Source organism: Notamacropus eugenii, chromosome 7 (genome assembly GCF_028372415.1).
Source record: "Notamacropus eugenii isolate mMacEug1 chromosome 7, mMacEug1.pri_v2, whole genome shotgun sequence".
NCBI classification, from domain to species: Eukaryota; Metazoa; Chordata; class Mammalia; order Diprotodontia; family Macropodidae; genus Notamacropus; species Notamacropus eugenii.
Genome location: NC_092878.1, coordinates 4,976,445 through 4,996,084, shown reverse-complemented (window position 1 = coordinate 4,996,084; position 19,640 = coordinate 4,976,445). Strand labels below are relative to the sequence as shown.

Below are 19,640 nucleotides of genomic sequence, written 5' to 3'. Positions count from 1 at the left end.
ATTGTGCCATGAGAAATGATGAAGTGGATAATTTCAGAGGAAACTGGGAGGACTTTTATGAACTGATGCACAGAAAATTGAGCAGAATTAAGAGAACAATGTTTATAATAATAACACAATTATGGAGAAAAATACCTTTGAAAGACTTTAGAACTCTGACCGGTACAGTAATAAAGCTTAAGTCCAAAAGTATGAAGGTGAAACGTCCTCATAAAGGCAATGAAGTTAAAATGCAGAAAGAGACATACATTTTAGGAAATAGCTGATGTGAGAATTTATTTTGTCAGATTATGTAGATGTGTATCAGAGGATTTGTTTTAAGGTGTTTTTTGAATTGCTTAATGTGGGGAAAGGTTATTGGGAGGATAGGTTAATTTCCTAAAATCTTTGATACTTAAAATTTTTTAATCTAATTTAAAATATTTTTAAAAATAGATAAGGTGTTATATCTTATTTTGTAAACATCATGAGAGTCTTTGAGATGATTTACTGTCATCTGTTCAGCATGATTCCCAGGTGTTTAATTCAAAGTAATCACCTAGATTCTGGGCCCTAGAGTAATTTTATAGTATATAAGCTGTTCTCTCTTATCAGAGTTCTTAAGAATGCTGAGCTTAAGGATGCTATCTATAGATTATTTGTAATTACTTGTAATCAATGTACCTGCTATAGATCTGATCTTAAACACAGTAATACCTTTATATCCTTCCATGTGACTCCTATGCATTAAAGGTACATATAAACCAGTTTGTGAGATAAAGCTTACTCATAAAAAGATAAGTAAACACACAAGATTACAAGGTAGTACATAATTAAGGGCTTAGTGAGTACAAGGTAATAAATACTAGATAAGCCAGGAGGAGGAACAGATGAGTCTGTTTCTGTCAGGATAGGCTGGTATCAGAGGGGAGGTAGCGGGATTTGAAATGGGCAGGATTTGAAGAGGTAGGGAGGCATAGAGTATTTCAAATGCAAGAAGAAACTAAGTGGTCAAAGATGTAGAATTTGGAAAGCAAAGGACATACTTGGCTTGGGGCACCCTGAATAGACTGGTTTGGCTAGAGCAACAGATTCATGGAAGTGAGCTAAAGCTGAAAAGGTAGGTTAGGGCCATGATGTGTAGAGCTTTAAATTCCAAGGGAAGGAATTTGGACTTTATCCTAAAATTCTAAAGAGTAATTATGGGTTTTTGAACAGGAGATTGATACAACAAGCTGTTTTAATAAGATTAATATGACTTATAGAAAGACATAGGGAAAAACTGCACAGGATAAAAGGTAGTACTCATGAAAATGAGATCAAAGGATAGACTGGGGAGGGCAGAGACTAGAGGTCAAGAAATAAGCTGAGTACCATTACACGACAAGAGCTTGTGGACATAGTTCTAGCAAGAGAATGAAAGGGATACATGAGAGAGACATGGGAAAAAAAAAACAGCAGGATTTGCTGACAGGTTGAATATAAGAAGAGGAGTCAAGGCTGACTAAGGTTTCTAAGCACTAAGAGCAGTGATTCCTAGGGACTTGATAGAGTTTCCACATGTAGTTATCTGACATCTTCCAAAAGTGCTATTTGGCATGCTTTTCAAAATGAGCTGGAATTCAAATAAATCTGCTTTTGAGAATTTGGGGGTATATCCTGAAATGTACATACACACACTTAAAAATGAATATGTATATTTATATGGGTATACATATACATGTATACATATGTGTATACACATATGTGTATGTGTGTATATATATTTATACACATTCCACAATTCCCTCAGCTACTCCAGGTCAGGATGCAGGAAAGCTAGTAAAGCTGTACATACATATGAGTTTTTCCATGCTTCTCAGTATTTATCATACTTTCTCTTTCTTATAGCACAGTGATACGCCATGGCATTCATTTACCACAGTTTTTTAGCCATTGTCCAATAAATGGGCATCAGATTTGTTTCCAGTTCTTTGCTACCTAATAGTGCTGCTATAAATATTTTGGTGCAAGTGACTTTTTTGTCAGTGATGTCCTTGAGTATTTGACATTTAATCACTTGGATGACGGCATAAATGGTGCACTCAACCAATCTGCAGATGACACAAGGCTGGGAGGGATAGGTATTATTTCTATGGATGACAGAGTCAGGACCCATAAGGATCTTCACAGGCTACAGCACTGAGATGAACTTAATATGATGAAATTTGATAGGGACGTGTCAAATCTTGTCCTTGGACACAAAAAAATCATTTCACACATAGAAGATGGAGGTATAGTTAGATAAAGTATTCAGAAAAGGTTCTGAAGGTTTGGGTGGACTTCAAATTCATTGAGTCATCAGATGACTTAAAAAAGCTAAAAAAAGTAGTGATCTGAGACCACATTAAGAGGGGCACACTTCTACGAGTGGGGAAGCAATAGTCCCCCTACCCTTATCAGACCTTATCTAGAGTTTTGTGTTTCGTTAAACCGGAGAATTTCCTGAGGAAGGCCACAAGCACTTTGGAGTCCATGCCTTTCAGGGATTTAGTTGAAGGTGCTGTGTGTTTAGCCTAACCAGAAGATTCAGTTGTTTCCAGATATTTGAAGTCAAGTGGAAGAGGATTTGACTGGTTCTATTTAACCCCATAGGGCAGAGTTGGGCACAAAGAGTAGAACTTATCAGGAGTCAAGGTCAGACTTAAGGTCAGGAAAACTTTCTAACAATTAGAGCTGTGCAAAAGCAGCCAGTGCAGTCCCATGACCACTTGTCAGGTGTGCTATAGTGAGGACTCCCTTTGTGTACAGAATGGACTCGCTAGCCAATGAGGTCCCTGGAAACTTGAAATTTTCTGGTTCTATAACCTAGGTGTCAAGACTTAAAGATATATTTATAGACAGGGGGATTCCTACAACAAAGAAATCACAAAGAAATATATTGACTGTGGTTTATAATCCTTGCCCTATTGAAGGCTTTAACCCTTTTTTGGTGTTATGGATTCATTTTGGAGTCCAGTAAAGCCTATGAAATGTCTTTTAATGTTAATATTTAATAAATGAATAAAATACATAGAATTGAAAATGAAATAGTTATCAAAATATACTTTTTTAAAAGTTCACAGATCCAAGGTTAAGAACTCTTGCCCCACACAGTGATTTACCACCTTGTTGATCATATAATCTGTGGAGTGGGAGTGGAAAGAAGCAGCACAATAGAACTTCCTAACAAACAGCAACACTTCCATCCTTGGGATCTGCTGTTCCCCAACATAACCTCAAGTCTAGGTTCCTGTTTTGTTGCCCCAAGTACGCTCCTAGAGGACAGACAATATGGCTTCATGGAAAGAACACAGAAGTCTAATCCAACCACTTAGCTGCCAAAGTAATATTTCTAAAGCAGCCGTCTGATATCACATATCCAGTGGCTCCCTAACATTGCTGGGATCCAATACAAACTCCTCTGCTTGGCATTTAAACTCCAGCATGTTCTCACTCAATCATGTTCCCAAGCTGCTTATACATTACTCCCTTTTATATACTCTACTGTCCAAATTGAACTTCTGGCTATCCTTTACACACATTCCATTTCCAATCTCCATGTCTTTGTATAGTCTGTTCCCTCTGCCCTCTCCATGCCAGGACTGTTCTTCCTTATCTCAGTCTTTTAAAATTCCCTCACTTCCTTCAAAGCTCAGTTCAAGACCCCATCTTACAGGTCTTTGCTACTAATGCCATCTCCCCAACCCCAAATTACCTTGTATCCACTTACCTGTGTACATATCATCCCCCAAATAAAATGTAAATTGATGAGGGGAGTTAATTATTTAATTTTATGTTTGTATCTTCAGTTCTTAGAACTAAGCCTGGCACATATTAATGTTTAATGTCTTTTAATCTAGTGAAGAAGTGACCATACACTCCAGACACATTCTAAGGCAGAGTACTGTGAGTCCATCATTTCCGAATTTTTTTTCAGGTGTGTGTATACATATATATGTGTGTGTGTGTGTGTGTGTGTGTGTGTGTGTGTGTGTGTGTGTGTGTGTGTGTGTATGTGTGTAAATATATATATATGTATTTAAACTATCTGAAGAACTTTGAACCCATGCCTTACACAGTCCTGCTCAACCAAATGGAAAGGAAAAGACCATGTTCTAAGTACTCAACAAAATATTATCAACTCATCTCTATTTGTAGGATGAGACCACCATATTTTGTTGTAGTGATATCCTTTTAATACATTTTTTTAATTTAAAATTTTAAAAATGTATACATTTAATTGATATCTTTAGATGTCCCTCTCTCCTCCACCCTCTGAGAGCTATCTCTGATAACAAAAAGTTTTTAAAGAAAACAAATTCAGCAAAACACACATTGGAAAAAATCTGATGTTAAATGTATCTTAAATCACACCCACGAACGACACTCCTCCTTGTTTTCATAGCTCTTCTTTTGGATGAGCTAAGCTTGTTCTTTATAATTTCAGAAAATTCATTTTTTAGTGTTGCATAATTGTTCTTCCACTTCCACTTCCTCTTACTTGTAGTCATTATGTATTTTCACGTAAGACTTTCCATGTTTTTTCATATTCACATTTGTGTCCTGGAGCACTGTAATATTCCATGACATTCATTCATTCACTAAACATCATGGTACATGAATATCCTGCTCTAAGAAACAACAAATACATGAAAAAAATTTCCCCTTAATCATGCCTGACCTATACTGTACTCGTGAAGCTGTTGGGCTTTTTTTTTAATTCAAAGTAAATTTCAATTGCATCTTAAGTTCTGTCCAAGTACCGCAGCCCTTCAAGATTTTTTGGATCTTACATTAGGTTTTCTTTCCAGCACTGTGTTATCAGCAAATTTCATAAACGAGCCACCCATGCTTTAAGATATCAAATGGGTCATTGAGTCAGTCAATGGCATTTATCGAACACCTATGATGTGCCAGGCCCTGTGCAAAGCTTGGGAGATAAGAAAGTACGGCAAAAAGCAGCCTCCTTTTCAAGGAGCCAAGTTTAACTAATTAATCAAAACTCTGACAACGCCTACAATCACTGAACCTTAAGTGACACAAATCAAGAATGGCAGAACCTGTTCCTGTCACAGAATTCTGGTTCTGTACTTTAGGGGAGGTGGTGACAGCCCCCAAAAACTTGGTTCCAGAACTGTTTTATTGTGGGAAACCCCTAAATGACTGTTTGTAATCCACCTTCTCCTCTCCTTCCCCAATTGTGATTTAAGTATATAGCCTGTAGTCTTACTTCAACTAAAAGAACGTTCCTCACTCTCAAACTCACTGACTAAACTATTGGACTCCTGGTACTCCTGTCTCTGGGCCTGCTTTGTGCAGCTCTGAGCATTCTCAGGTTAGAGACAGGCTCCATGAAAGTCCTGTTAACTGTACTAACAGAATTATATGCAGCATAAATTGGGAGTAATCTCAGAGGTGTGGCACTAAGATTAAGGAAGAACAATGGGAAAAGCTTCTTGTAGAAGGTGGACATTATCTGGTACCTAAAGAAAGCCTAGGAATTCAGGAGGAGATGGAGAGGAAGAGCACTGGGAGCCTGTGAAAACCCTCCAGCTGGAAGAAGCCTTGCACTAGGAACACCAAGGAGGCTGGCACCACTGGATCCAAGACTACCTGGCGGGAGTAAGGCATTGTGTTTGTCCTTTGTTCTGAAACAGGACCATGACAAGAGGACGACATGACTGGCACTTGACTTTGAGTGAGGGAGGGCTGGGCAAGGGCACCAGCCTCACTTTCTTCTCCCGAGCCATCTGGGTCCAGGGACCAGATATTCATCAGGATGACAGGGGATGGCCCAGGATGCCATGGGAGACCCTGGCCCTTTCAGGCTAAGGTCTTATCACATTCTCACTTTGCATGAGATACGCCCATTCAATGAACAGCCTTCCATAAGTAGTTACGGGCAAAGGTGGGTGGCAGGGGGCAGGTGACAGAGAGCCACCAGAGCCTATTTAAAAGGGGGTGTCACGGGTCGGACATGTTTTAGAAAAATCACTTTGACAGCTTAGTGAAATATGAATTGGAGCGGGGAGAGATGCAAGGCAGGCAGACCCACCGCTAGTACCAGCAGGGCACTGCCAGAGCAGGCACTGCCACAACAGGGCTCTGCCAGAGCAGGGCTCTGCCACAACAGGGCTCTGCCACAGCAGGGCACTGCCACAGCAGGGTGGTGGCAGAGTTAGGGCATCAGAGACCTCCTCTCATCAGGAGACAGGGGAAGGCAGAAAGGACATGGGAGGGGTGAGAGAGGGAAGGGGCCGGGGTGCCACCTAGGGTGGCAAACTCCACAGCAGCGGGTAAACGAGAAGGGCGGACAGTGCGTGGCACAGATGCCCAGGTACTCCCTCCGCACGCCCGGGCCAAGTTCTCTCGGAGGCCCGCTCATGCGGAGCCCAGCTTGCGCCTCTCTCCGCGGCGGGGGCACCGGAAGGAGGTGGGTCCGCGCCTTGCACGAGGATGCCGCACACTCTCTAAGTGAAGACCGCCCAGAGCCAGGCTGCGGCCACCGGTACCACGTGGGCATCTCGCACGGGGGGAGGGGCACTGGGCCCCGGGGGTTACTGCGCATGCTCGCCCGATGCGCTAGGCCGGATCTCGGTGGGGGGAGGGGTCCGTTCCGACGTTGGGGGCGAGCTCTGCGGAGTATTCCGGGCAGCGTACGGTGGCTGCCGGCGGACAAAAGTGCTCCATTCCGGACTAAGTCGGGTGCCTCGCTCGGGGCTTCCTTTCCCCTGGGTCTGGGTCATCACCTCCGGTGAGACCACCGCCCCACCCAGATGGCCGGCCCTACAGCCGGCCGCTCCCCCACGGCGATGGCCTCGTGCTGCCCACGCCCTTTCCCCGCCCCCTCAGTAACGGCCTAGGTGTGCCATGCTGCTCCGGGAGCTCCGGCGCCTCTTCCACCATTCCCTCGGCTACTCCGGGCTGGGAGGCGGGAAAGCTAGTAAAGATGGGGAGCAGTGGCGGGGGAGGGGGAACCCCTAGGGTGTGGCGGCTGTGACCTATCCGCCCCTCGGAGAGGGCCTCCCGGAGAGCCTCCCGCGGACAGTGCCCGGCAGGCCCCAGGCCTCCCCGCTCTCCTCACCCCCGTCACCCTCCGCGGCGCGACCCCTGGGGTCCCTGGCTGCCCCGCTACCGGGCGCGACCACTCCTCTCGGTCTGCGAGGGGTTGGGTGGGGAGGGAGAGAATGACCTGAGATTGGGAATGGGCGCCCAACCCCAGAGGTCTCCCGCACGGGACTGGCCCCTGGGGAGCAGAAGGGCCTTAAGACGGGCATCGCACAGGCCCCCCGGGGCGCCGCGCTCCCCCTCACCCCAAACGTGAAATCCCGTCCCCCCTTTCACCTGGCCGGGATGGGCTAGTCCGGGTCGGGCGCGGGAAAATTCGAGTGTGGGGGGAGGAGCCGAGATTCATTGAGCCCCCGGCGCGTGTCTGGGTCCTCTCTCCGCAGCCATGCCCTGCACCCAAGCCACCCCGGCCGCCGCGTCCCCCAGCAAGCGGGCCCGGGCCGCGCAGCCCGAGGACAGCCCCGTGCGCCTCCGCTTCTCCCGCCTCTCGGAGCACGCCACGGCCCCCTCCAAGGGGTCTGCGCGGGCCGCGGGCTACGACCTGTACAGGTAGGGGAGCCCCGGGAGGGACCCCGCGGCCGGCCACGCGTCTGCAGGGCCCCGCGTGCTGTCCTCTCCCTACCCCCGTCCCACGTGGGGAGCCCTCCCTGGCCCTTGCCCTGGGCTTCAGGTTCGCGCCAGTTGTGGGTTGAGGTTTCCCGCCTGCTGGGGAGGGGCGGTGTCCCCAAAGTCTCGGTGCCTTTTAAGCCCTGAAAGCTTCCAGTTTAATATTTAATACCTTGGGGTGATTCAGCTGTCAGCTGACCGCCGCAGTGAGAGTCTGGGACAGCCTGTATAACGTTATTAATAAGTAATCATAGCGGCTGTAGGACGTGTCACGTGTCGGGCTCGGTGCCAGGCGATTTACAATTATTGTCTGTCCTTGTGGGGGGGCATCGTGGCCTTCTTTCCCTCCCCCCACTGCCGTGTCTGTGGGTCGTGTGATGGAGATGGGGGGTTTATGTGGCGTGGGTCCTGGAGCGCCCCAGCCTCGGCCACCCTCGTCTTACACGTATACATTGTATATCCACAAGTATACATTGTACAGACACAAGTGTACATTGTATATCCGCGTGTATACATTGTATACACACGCGCGCCCCCAGGCCTCTCCAGCCTGCTTCGGAGCCCCCAGAGAACGCCCGCTTGGGCCGGGGCTGGGCCTCCGGGAGGATGCCCTGGCTGAGCGCTGAGACGCAGCCCGCCGTGCCACTCAGACCTGGCACCGCCTCCGCAGCCAGGCAGCCCTTTCCCGCTTGCCTTTGCAGACCCGTTAAAATGCCCCGGTAAAGCCGTCCTCTGAATTTGACCTTTTTTCCGTGCTCTTTGGCAGTCCTCATCCCCGCCTCTGAGTCAGGCCCACCTGCTTTACCCCACCTTTCCACAGCCTTTTCAGGCAGCCCTTTAATTTTCCGAGAGCAGTTTCTTCACTTTCTCACATTTTATCTTCCGTGAGTCTTGTTTGTGTACCTGTCCCTTCTCTGGTAGGCCAGCGAGTGTTTGAAGGCAGGCAGTCTGATTTGTTTTCACTGTACCTTAGACTGGCAGCACTTAATAAACATTTATTGAATTGAATGGAAAAAGAGTGTCTGAGATACTGAGGCAAGAGAGGTGTTCTTGATGCCGTAGATGAATGGTAAGTACTCCTAAAATGACCTGTGGCAAAAGTTGTTTTTTTTTTCCAAAGAATGCTAAAACTTAGATTCTTTGTAGTTAAACCCAGTCAAAGGAAAGGCTAAAATCGGAGATCCAGAATTAACCACTCATGAGTGCTTTCATTTGGAAGATGGCATAGAACAGTCAGTTATAGAGCCTGGAACAGGCCTTCCTACTTCACCCTCTTTATGGGGATGTCTTTCAGAGTTGCTGCCAGAATCTTTCATCACTTTGTAGCCAGATCCCCAGAATTAGCTAGACTTACCCTCAGATAACACCTGACCAAAACCATAGCCCCAGCTTTGGAGGATTTGCTGGAGTTTGGCTTTAGTCCACAAGAACTGTGGCCAGGTGAGACACCAAGGTAGGCCCTCAGGGCAGGTTCTTAGTTGGCTTTAGTACAGATGGAGGTATAGAATTGGAATCCTTGACAAGCCTTGTAGTGTTCTTCAGAAAAGAAAAGGGGTGGGGGGAAACCTGTAAATCTCGGAGTTTAGGGAAATGAATCTTAGTGTAATCCCCTTTTAATAGCTGAGCAAAGAAAGCTGTGAAGTGATTTGCCTGAGGTCCCAGAGGGTAGGCACCCACTGTAGCAGTCTACCTGTCCAGGCTATAATACACACTAGTGAGCCCAAGGTGGTTTACTCCCTGGCCTGCTGTTAGGGTCAGTCTAAGCACAACAAAGCTTTAGCCCTTTTTCCTATTCTCTTCTCTTGTCTCATCTTTCTTGATTCCTCCCTTTCTCAGCCTGTCCCCATCTTTCTTCCCTTTATTTGCATTACAGTGAAATAAGGTGCCTTTCACTCTCTAATCTGTTCTCTAGACCTTCATGTACCATCACCTTCCTAGTACATAGTATGTTGTAGAATTAAGTCATCTCAAACTACATCAGCCAAAGGACTAGGACACATTGTTATACCTACCTTTAGGCTTCATGGGAATTTTTTGTAAATAAATTGGAAAATCAATGATTTGAGCATTTATTTTGAAGAATAAATATAAAGATCTAAGTTGGTATAAGAACTAATGAGAAAATCCATTGTTCAACTTAAATTGTTTCTGATGAACCAAATACTTTGTCCGTAGAAAATTTAAATTGCAAAAATCTATTTTATAATTAACTTTTTGTTGCTTGGTAATTTCTATAGTGCCTATGATTATACAATACCAGCCATGGAGAAAGCCATTGTGAAGACAGACATTCAGATCTCTCTCCCTCCTGGGTGTTATGGTAGAGTTGGTAAGTGATTAGGTGGCATAATAGCTTACCTTAGCTTTGTGTTTGAAATAAATAAGATCTTATTCTTCATTTTCACTTTATCATATGATTATGCATACTATTCAACATGAAGGATAGATTAGGTAAGATAGCAAATGCAACCTATTTACAAGTTTCTGGTAGCCTGGTATCTTTCACATCTCCCTTTGTCCTTTGCTTTTAGTGTGGAAATAGGGTGAGGCACTTTTGCCAGTCATTGCTAGTATATTCCCTGGGAAATGCTAGAGTGGTTGAAGCTAGAAAATCACACTATACATGTAGAGGGAGCAGAATTTCACTATTGCATTATATTCCCACCTCTTTGCTATATTCAACAGGTTAGGAAACATACTGTTAACTAGACTAAATATGCAACTTCATTAACAATTGGAATAATTGCAAATATTAGAATATTAATCTTTGCAGTGTATAGAAGAAGTCATGGAAAAGTCTTCTAAAAATCTTTTGATGTCATAGAAGAGATGACCCTGGTAATCTTAATGTCACCAAGAAAAGAGCTTTACCAAAGTGAATGCAGGAATATATAACCTATGCTGATTGGCTTCTCTGATTCATAAACCTAATTCAAGACATTAACTGGTTAATAAAATCCCAGATGATTCAGTGTTTTTGCTCTCCCTAGAATTCTCACTTTTAACAATTAAAATTCCCTGGTTCACTTCTGGTGATTTCTGTAATATTTTAGAATATTAGAGTTTTTCAGAATAAGTATTTTCTTTCTGCCTCAAGTGGCAGGGCTTGAGTATACCTGTCTCCATGGTATAATGCAAGGAGCATCTTTTTCCAATAAGATTGTATTTGAAAACAACCTCAGAAATAACACTTCCAAAAGCTATTATAAATTCTAGAAAATATCTCTTCATCTTTAACTTTTCTCTCAATAGCTATACCATTTTAGAAGAGGTGATAGCAAAACTTATTCAGGTGGAGAGAAGGTCAAATAGTCCTTAATGGTGAAAATCAAGAACTACTGGAAAGAGAGAGCTCACCTCTCAAAGTAAAATCACTTGGGCCTTGTATCCCACCAAGTACACGCACGTGATAAAAAAAACAGCTGACTCGACAAAATAATAGGAGAGAACGACCGCTTCTCTCCTTGAGTGGATGACCTTAGAACTCTCAAAAGAAGCAGGTGTACTCCAGTAAAAAGAAGGAAAATGAAGAGCACAGTATTAATTCTTTTAATGTAATGGTTTAAATAAATGGATTCAAATTTTACAGGAAATTTGTTTTATATGCAATCTATATGCATTACTTGTGATTATTAATTGGATGGTGAAATCTCAAATCACCTAGAACTCTTAAGAAAATTGTCATCTTGGTTAAATGAATTTTAGGTTAGCCAGGTTTCATTCCTTGTAAATTTTTCTAAATGTCTACTTTTCCAGTCTTAGTGAACATAATGAATACAAATTGACTTCATATTATTACTGTGAAATTAAATTTACTCTAGATTTAAAAAATATAGGAAATAAAGTTGAATCAGAAGTGGCAAGATTTACAAGTAAGGCTAGATTGTGTCAAAACTTTCAATATATTTCCTCTCTCTTTTTTTGGTTAAGCTCCACGTTCTGGCTTGGCTGCAAAACATTTCATAGATGTGGGAGGTAAGATGTTTAATTTTTATTTAAATCTTGTTTGTAAAAAAAAAAAATTTCCCAAAGAAGTGGAAAAATGGTAGCTTACGGTTTGAATCCTATTAGAAAATAAAATGAGTTGTTGTTTTGTGCATTATAATTCATTACCATGCCACCCAAATTTAGTAACCTCCTATTAAAGGAATGGACAACAATAATTCACGTTTTTATGTACTGTTTAGTCTTACCATAAAAAAAACCAAAATATTTCACTAGTAGGTGAAGTTGCCTGTGTAGGAATTTCTGAGCCAGTCTGGAAATGATTTTCAAAGTGATGATTGATGTTTTCACCTTATGTTATTGGGAGAAACCAGCTTTGGCTATTACATCAACTGCTCACAAAACAAAGAAAGAAAACAAAACAAAATAAGAAAAGAAGAAACTACCAAAAACCCTTTCTGGAGAGATCTATTTCTCTGGGTCAGTGTAGTTAAGGTTCTGAGGGAGGGAAAGAAATAAAAGATGACAGTCATTGCATTCTTACTTTGAAAACCTCAGAAATAATGTAAGTAAATACATAGACTCAAAAAGATGCATATTCTCAAAATAATAAATGTTCATATTCTCTTATAAAGCTATATCAAGAACTGTTCATATGTCTATAAACCAGCAAGGATTTCTTAACAACACCTGTGTACTAGGCACTAGGGGCAAAAAAAAAAAAAGTGAAACAATCTGTCCCTCAGAGATCTTACATTCTATTGGAGGAAATACTGTACACAGAAGCAAATACATTTAACCCAAATCTAATGACCTAACAGGTTAGTCCACTTACTTTGGGTATTACGTTTGATTCTGGGTGTCACTTAAAAACAGACATCTACATAAGGGAATGGCTGGGCTGGCTATGAGTTTGAAAATGTGTTGCATAAGGAATGGACAAGAAATACCTTCCCCTTGATGAAGGCCCTCATGAAGAGGGCGCTACTTGGGAAGAGTAATAGAAGGAGCCCAGAAAGGTCTGCAGAGAGCTTTCCCCACGGCTCTGCACTCTCTGAATGCCTTCTGTTTTTGACCAGACTGTGGTGACATCATTGTGGGAAGCTCATGGGGAAGACTTCCGTGACCAATAGAGATCCAGCACCTGCTCTGCCACCTAACAGTCATAGATGTCTGGACACCAAGGGGTTTCCTGGAACCGCATCACCAGTGTGTGGTACAGGGGGGACTTGAATCCAGATTTCCTCACTCCTGGGCTTCGTCTCTACTAAACTTTGGTCTTGCTTTTTACAGAATAGCAAGCATTTACCATGTGCCATGCACTGTCTGTCCTAAATGCTAGGAATAAAAACCAAGTAGAGGAACTTACATTCTAACAGGAGAAGAATGTAAGTTCTCCTACTTGGTTTTTTACATTCTAACGGGAAAGACGATTTTAAAAGGAAGCTGAACAGATTATGAGACGTAAGGAGGAAGGAGAAGGTTCCCTAGCAGGGGGCAATCTGGAAAGTCAAATAGAGCCCACAGAAGAATGAAGATATTGCCAGCCTGGCCATTTTCCTTCCAAAGAATTGACCAATCAGAGGAAGGGGCTGCAGGGTTTTCTTCCCTGACAGAAAGCTGCTGTGGCACGGTAGGAAAGTCCAAAGAGTCAGAAGTAGAGCCCATTTGTAATTTGTACTAGGGAAGAGTGGTTTTATCCTCAGGAACCAAAACTGAATATTAAATTAATCTGATGACTTTTAATGTCTTCATTTGCGTTACTGTGATCATTGTGTATATTCTCTTGGTTCAAGTTTCTCCACTCTAAATCAGGTTGTATAAGATTTCATATGAGGCTCACACTCAACCCCTTCTCTTAGAGAACTGCATTGTACGCACTGATGTCCCCTCAAGTGCCCTGGCTCAGTACATCAGCATCATGTCTCATGATCTACATACCTTCCGTTCACCTCAGCTGTGCACCCAGTTGACCATATCTTGATCTTATAATTGACAAGGATGTTGTAGTACTTCCCTGACCCAGAAATGTGGAATTTATCTGACCGTTCTCTCCTATCCTTTCCCCTCTGCTTCACTTCCCCAAAATCTATTTTTTAGCATAAACTTAACAGTCAGCAACACAAATATTGGAGTGCACAAAGAACAAGAAAAAGGAACTGAGACTGATATTTTTTTTTTTTCAAATAAAATTTACCAAGCCTGGGGCAGAATTGCTCTGTTTGATCCCTCCCCTATCAAAGATCTGATGATCTTTTTTTACATGCTTTCCCCTACCTCAAAAGGAGACTCTCCCTTATAACAGACATGTGTAGTCAAACAAGAAAAACACCAACATGCTCTGGCATAATTTGGGCTGCAGTTTGGAAATCTCATGGCTGTTTATTTAGCCTTTAACCATGATTAGACTTCTGGCTTCTGAGGGTGATTTTTAATTTTTTTTAGATTTAAATTTTGCATGGCTTTATTTCCTTAAGGCCACCTTGCTGATAATCTTACTCCTTTATTTAAATGTTTTGTTAAACATTTGGTGTGAAACAGATCAGTACAACCAAATATCAAATACAACATTTTACAGTACCGTACCCAAAAGTCCTGCATGTCACAGTGCCCACCTGGCCAGAGGTCCTGCTTCCTGCTTAATCCCCACAGCCATCATTCAAGGGAGCAATTCCTGTGGATAAGATACCAATGAAGGGCATCCACAGCGTGGGCAGGCAAGCCTCTCTGAAGCAGTAAAGCAGCCCGAGGAAGGACTAAGAGGTTTGTGCCTGTTGAGGTGCATCAGTGCATCGTCCCTTCATCTGGAGGCAGCTCCTGGATCCTGAGCCCAAGGGGCCCAGAAATGGCAACATTCCACTGAGTCTGCATCCAGTCCAGCCCCTGAAGCCGTTATCTAAGGAATCAGCCCTCATGACCAGGAAGCTGCTTCTGCAGGGGCTACAGGCCAGAGAAAGTTTCTGGCACTGTCAAATGGTTCAACATCAAAAACATGATTTTATCAGTGGAAATGACAAGGAAGAAGATGCATTGCCATCTGTTGTAGCGTTGTTACCCTGGGGACCAGGGCTTCTTCCCATCTGACTTGCAGCTGAAGCATCCTATTAGGTGTATCCAAAGCATTTTGAACATGAGTGCTTAATAAACGTTCTTGCTCTGGGACAGAATACAGACTCTTCCGTCATTTAAAGCCCTTCGCAATCTGGTTTTAACTTATCTTTTTAAACTGATTTGTTTTGTACACCACTTTGCAGCCAAACTGGCTTGCTTATTCTGCTTGTACGTGACATCCCATCGCTCACATCTGTGCTTCTGCACAAGCTGCCCTGAGAGTGTACAGAAGGACACTCTGTCCTGTCTGCAAAATATTCCCTGGTATCTGGCTTCTGTCCTTGCATAGCTCAACCTTGCTGAGAAAGTAACATCTCTCACGATGTCACTAGGTGGTAGTGTGGGACAGTACTTGGGTCCAACAGCATCTCTGCTGCCTCTTCAGTGCACAGCTTTTCAGATCTGGAAGGAACATGAGTGATCATCAGTCTAACCTTGTTTTTTATGTAAGAAGACTGAGGCCCAGAAACATGTGACTTCACTAAAGTCACATGTAAGGAAGCTGGAACTCATGACCATGTCCTCAGACTTGTATTGTCACACTCTCCCCCTGTACCATGCTGGGCTCTTTGATGTGACTTACTGTTTAAAGATCTGCTGTATCTATAGAATGTTTTTCCAGGCATGGTTTTTAAAAATTTTGTTATGGTTATAGTTCTTGTAATTTAAGGCTGGCCTAGATATATTCTCTATTTGAAAACAAATTTATTTTGAAATTTGAATGTTTTTCTCATAACCAGTATTTTCTGTGCTTAAAAAAAACTCAGACCCAAGAAGTATTGAACCAAAAGAAATGGAAAACAAGCCCAATAATTGGTATATGTTGTTCATAAAGTTGTGGTGTGTTCTTGGATCTGTTGTAACTTAAAAATGTCCCGTAGGCACAGGTTTATCATAGCTGGCAAAACATTTTATTTCCTAAGAAGGATGTTGTTAGAATCCCAGGCTGTAAATAAGGGTCAGAGGAAAAAGTTGAGTATGCAGGATTCTGTTCAGAATGCACATCTGGTAGGTGTGGATGGTTTTGACTAAAATAGGTTTCCAACAAATGACATGCCAAAGCTTTGACACAGTAAAACTTTTGCCTGAAGTCAGTTATTCAGTCTGCCAGTTCCAATGCATGATTTTTCCAATGATAACTTCAAGACACATTTTGCTTTTTCATGAAGAGGAAGAAATGTCCTTGTGCTTACATAGGAAATTATGTTCTAATGTTTTTCTTGAATAATCTATTCTATGTTAGATGTAAAACAAACCCTGAATTTCTGAAATTTGTACGTACAAGTTCATGTTTGTTAACAAAGTACATGTAAAGACCTTTATTTTCTTGTATTTCAATTGTCTTTAAACCTTTCTCGTTCATAGTTTTATTAGCTTTTAAAATACATCTTCAAGCGCATTAATGGCTTTTCACAAGTTTATACCTTAACCCTTCTTAAACTGTCTCAACCCACAGTTTAAGAAGTGCTGAAGGGGTCCCAAGTGGGAAAAGTTTAAGAAGACCTGTTAGAACATCTGAACCATGTCTCAGTTCTTCTGGGTAAACAGCTGACCACTAGAATAGAATACAGTGATATCCAATCATATTGGTAAGCCAAGCAAACCTACTTTAAACATACTAGAAAAGGCCTCCACCAGCTTGGCAAGTCTTACTTAGCTTTACCTAAATCATTCGAGACAGGTAGATACTGATTCTGCTCTAAAAAATCTCCAGGGAAAGAAATTCCATGACCTTCTGTACTAATTTGTTCCAGTATTTAACAGCATGTAACACTGAATAATTTATTCCTTAAATCTAATCTAAATCCCTCTTTAATCCTAAAACCATTTCTACTTAGGTCCTCAGAGTTAAGATGGAGAACAGCTGGTCCCACCTTTCATAGAATAACTTTCTTCGAGGATGTGAAGGATTAAATCAACCTCCTTCAACAGGATGTGGGAAAAGAAAACATGATTCAGCATTATGTGACCTGGTCCATTTTTTGTTATAATTAAATTGAGAAAAGTCCACAACTTCTCTATATCATCCATTCTAGAAATAGAATTCCTGCAATACTTGGTCCAGACATTCCAATTTTATGCCTACTTTTGTCTACCATTTTGTTGAAATATATCTGTGTTTAACAGCTGATGTAAATAGTTTACTCTGCCAGTCCCTCACTAGAAAAATTCTGAGGTAATTACACACTGCTTAAATGAAGTCTCTAGGGACGTTTTGAAAGGCAGATTTTGTCAGTGACCTTACTGAAAAGTTAAAAGTGCATTCTTTCAGGACTCCCATTTTATCACTCTTCCGTGATCTCGTAGAAAAATCATAGTATTTTCTGAGTACTCCAAAGTATACTGAGTAGTCCTCATTCTTTCTTTTTTCTTACCCCATTTTCTGAGTTTGATATAATTATAGATTTAAAATGAGGAATTGTTCTCGTCCAAAATAGTCAGTAGTAAGTTTGTAGCAGATATTCAGTTAACTCTGAACTTCAGCATCTATCTAGGAATGCTCTTGCCTGCCTGGACACATGGAACCTTTCTTTAAGGATTCTAAGTTTAAAAAGGAGTAATGGGGGAGGGTGTCACAGGTGAAGACAATACACCTTCAACTCTGCTATAAGGCTTTGAAGCCAAAACCCATGGTTTCCTCTTAGTCCTCAGGAAAAGCGAGAGCCAGATTGAAAGAGGGGGCAACCCAGCTCAAGCTAGCGAATGGTGTTATTCAGAGGTCATGCCATCTGTTTTCAGCAGTGGGAAGTAGAAGAGGGTTGATTTCCATAATTGAATGAAAAAACTGAATTGTTTTAAGTATAGAAATATTTTAGAGCCATTCATGAATCATCTTTATGTCCTCTGATTTCTTAAACATAGAGAACTGTCCCCACCAACACTGATCAGATCTTATCTATGATTTAGTAGGTAAATCTTAGGGAGTAGCCTGAGACGTAGAAAGGTTTAACGACTTGCCCCGAATCTTGTAGCTGGTGAGTGTCAGAGGCCAGATATTAACCCAGGTTTCCTGACCTCTGGCGTTCAGAACTCAGTCCCCTATACTAGGCTGCCTCTAGAGTTTTTCATACTTCTGCTGTACTTTGTATGGGTAATGAAGGGTAGGCGGCAATAACTGCCAAAGTCTTTGTGTCTCATTGACTTAATGTGCCTTCCTACAGCTGGTGTCATAGATGAAGATTACAGGGGAAATGTTGGTGTTGTACTCTTTAACTTTGGCAAAGAAACCTTTGAAGGTGAGCAAATAATGTAGTTTTTTACAGTTGCTGATCTCGTGCTTCTCTGAACTACGTTTATAATATCGTCTTTATATTTAAAGTGAAAAAGGGTGACCGGATCGCCCAGCTGATTTGTGAGCGGGTTTTTTATCCAGAACTTGAAGAGGTCCAAGTAAGTAATTATAATGGGACCATTGGGGGGAGTCGTTCTAGAGTGTCAGTGTGAGCTGTTTGTTCATTAGTATGCTGCAGGATGTAGGAGATTTAGCTATTTTTTAAAGAAGATGGTAAGTCATTTGATTCTTTTAACAGAGAAGTGTAGTTCTGTGTAAAAGTCTTTATAGAGCAAACAAAATTATTTCCCACTAGATTCACAATCCTAACGATAACAGACAAATTAGAAGTGAAATAAAATTTTAAGACTTAGTGAGTGCTAAAATGAAGGTCTGTCCCTTTAACCTACTAGAAAATGGCAGTGTGGAGTAATGCAAAGAATGCTGGAGTTTGAGCCAAAGGACCTGGATTTGCTTCCTACGCTACTCTGAGGATACTTCTCTCTGGCTCTCAGGTTTCTCATCTGCAAAATGGGGTCAGAGAGAGGTTTGGACAAAGTGATTTCAAGGGTCCTTTCTAGCTCTGTATTCACAGATTTTACAATAAACTTTAAAAGAAGTTCTTTAAATCTCCATAAAGAGATCTTTGCATCATATTAATTTTTCCTTGGAAGCTAATTTTTGACTCTAATTCATTAAAGCCCTAATGTACTGTCGAATCAACTTTTAGAAAATACTTATTATTTACTGTGGCTGAATCATGCATCTGTGTTTTACCATTTTTTCCCTTTACTTTCTGTCATCTCCCTTAAGAAAGATAGGCTGACAATTTATGGGGAAAAAGACCTTAAAATTTAGGAGTCTGGGAAAAAAGAGACTTTGACATTATTTACTAATTGACACTTTTTTCTCTTTTAGGGCTTAGATGACACTGAACGTGGAGCAGGAGGTTTTGGTTCAACTGGTCACAACTAATGTTATATAAAGAGTAGTTAGAGCAGCTTCCCCCTAAAACAGTTAATAAAGTGAATTTCTGCTTATGGTGTGTTGTTTTTACTTAACTTTTTTTGGTAACATTTTAAGTTCCAAACTGTCTTCACCTGCCCCTTCTCGCTCCCTAGAAAAGGCCACTATTTGACACAGGTTTATAAATAGATGTAAAACCGTACTATGCATACTTCTGTTTATCAGCTTTTTCTCTGGAGGTGGGAGCATCTTCCTTCATAGGTCCTTTAGAGTTAATTTAAGTATTTATACTATTCAGAATAACTTGAGTGTTCACAGTTACTCTTCAAACATATCGCTGTTACTGTACACGGTGTTTTCTTGGTCCTGTTCAGTTCACTTTCCATTATTTCATGCAAGGCTTTCCATTTTTTCTCTAGCCAGCTCATCATTTCTTACAGCACAGTAGCATTCCATCATTATAATGTTTTTGTGTGTTCTTTGTACAATTGTGTTAGGGAACTCTTGGTTTGAAAGATAAAAGATTGATATTTGCTGTAGCTCAACTAAGTATTCATCACGGTTTTCTTTACTTGCCTTATTTCAAATCATGCTCTTTTTTTATCTGTTTATTATACAACCAGATGACTCATGAGGGTGTTTCTGTTGAAAAGGAGAAAACTCTTATAGATAA

The 19,640-nt window shown here is 41.8% G+C and overlaps 1 protein-coding gene and 1 long non-coding RNA gene across 2 annotated transcripts in view; one reads left to right on the top strand and one right to left on the bottom strand.

Moving 5' to 3' along the window:
* LOC140513522 (uncharacterized) overlaps positions 1-7,452 on the bottom strand; it is a 134,752-nt gene extending 127,300 nt beyond the window's left edge. Inside the window, exon 1 of the long non-coding RNA XR_011970215.1 lies at positions 7,345-7,452. This is a non-coding gene — a long non-coding RNA (uncharacterized lncRNA). The remainder of the gene's footprint in view (positions 1-7,344) is intronic.
* Positions 6,604-19,041, top strand: DUT (deoxyuridine triphosphatase). Its single transcript, XM_072623268.1, has 7 exons — positions 6,604-6,943; positions 7,452-7,617; positions 9,912-10,003; positions 11,605-11,649; positions 17,892-17,966; positions 18,050-18,120; positions 18,920-19,041. Exons 1-7 carry the CDS (start codon positions 6,871-6,873, stop codon positions 18,974-18,976), a joined length of 579 nt encoding a protein of 192 aa, XP_072479369.1. The 5' UTR covers positions 6,604-6,870; the 3' UTR covers positions 18,977-19,041.
* The last annotated feature ends 599 nt before the right edge of the window (positions 19,042-19,640 follow it).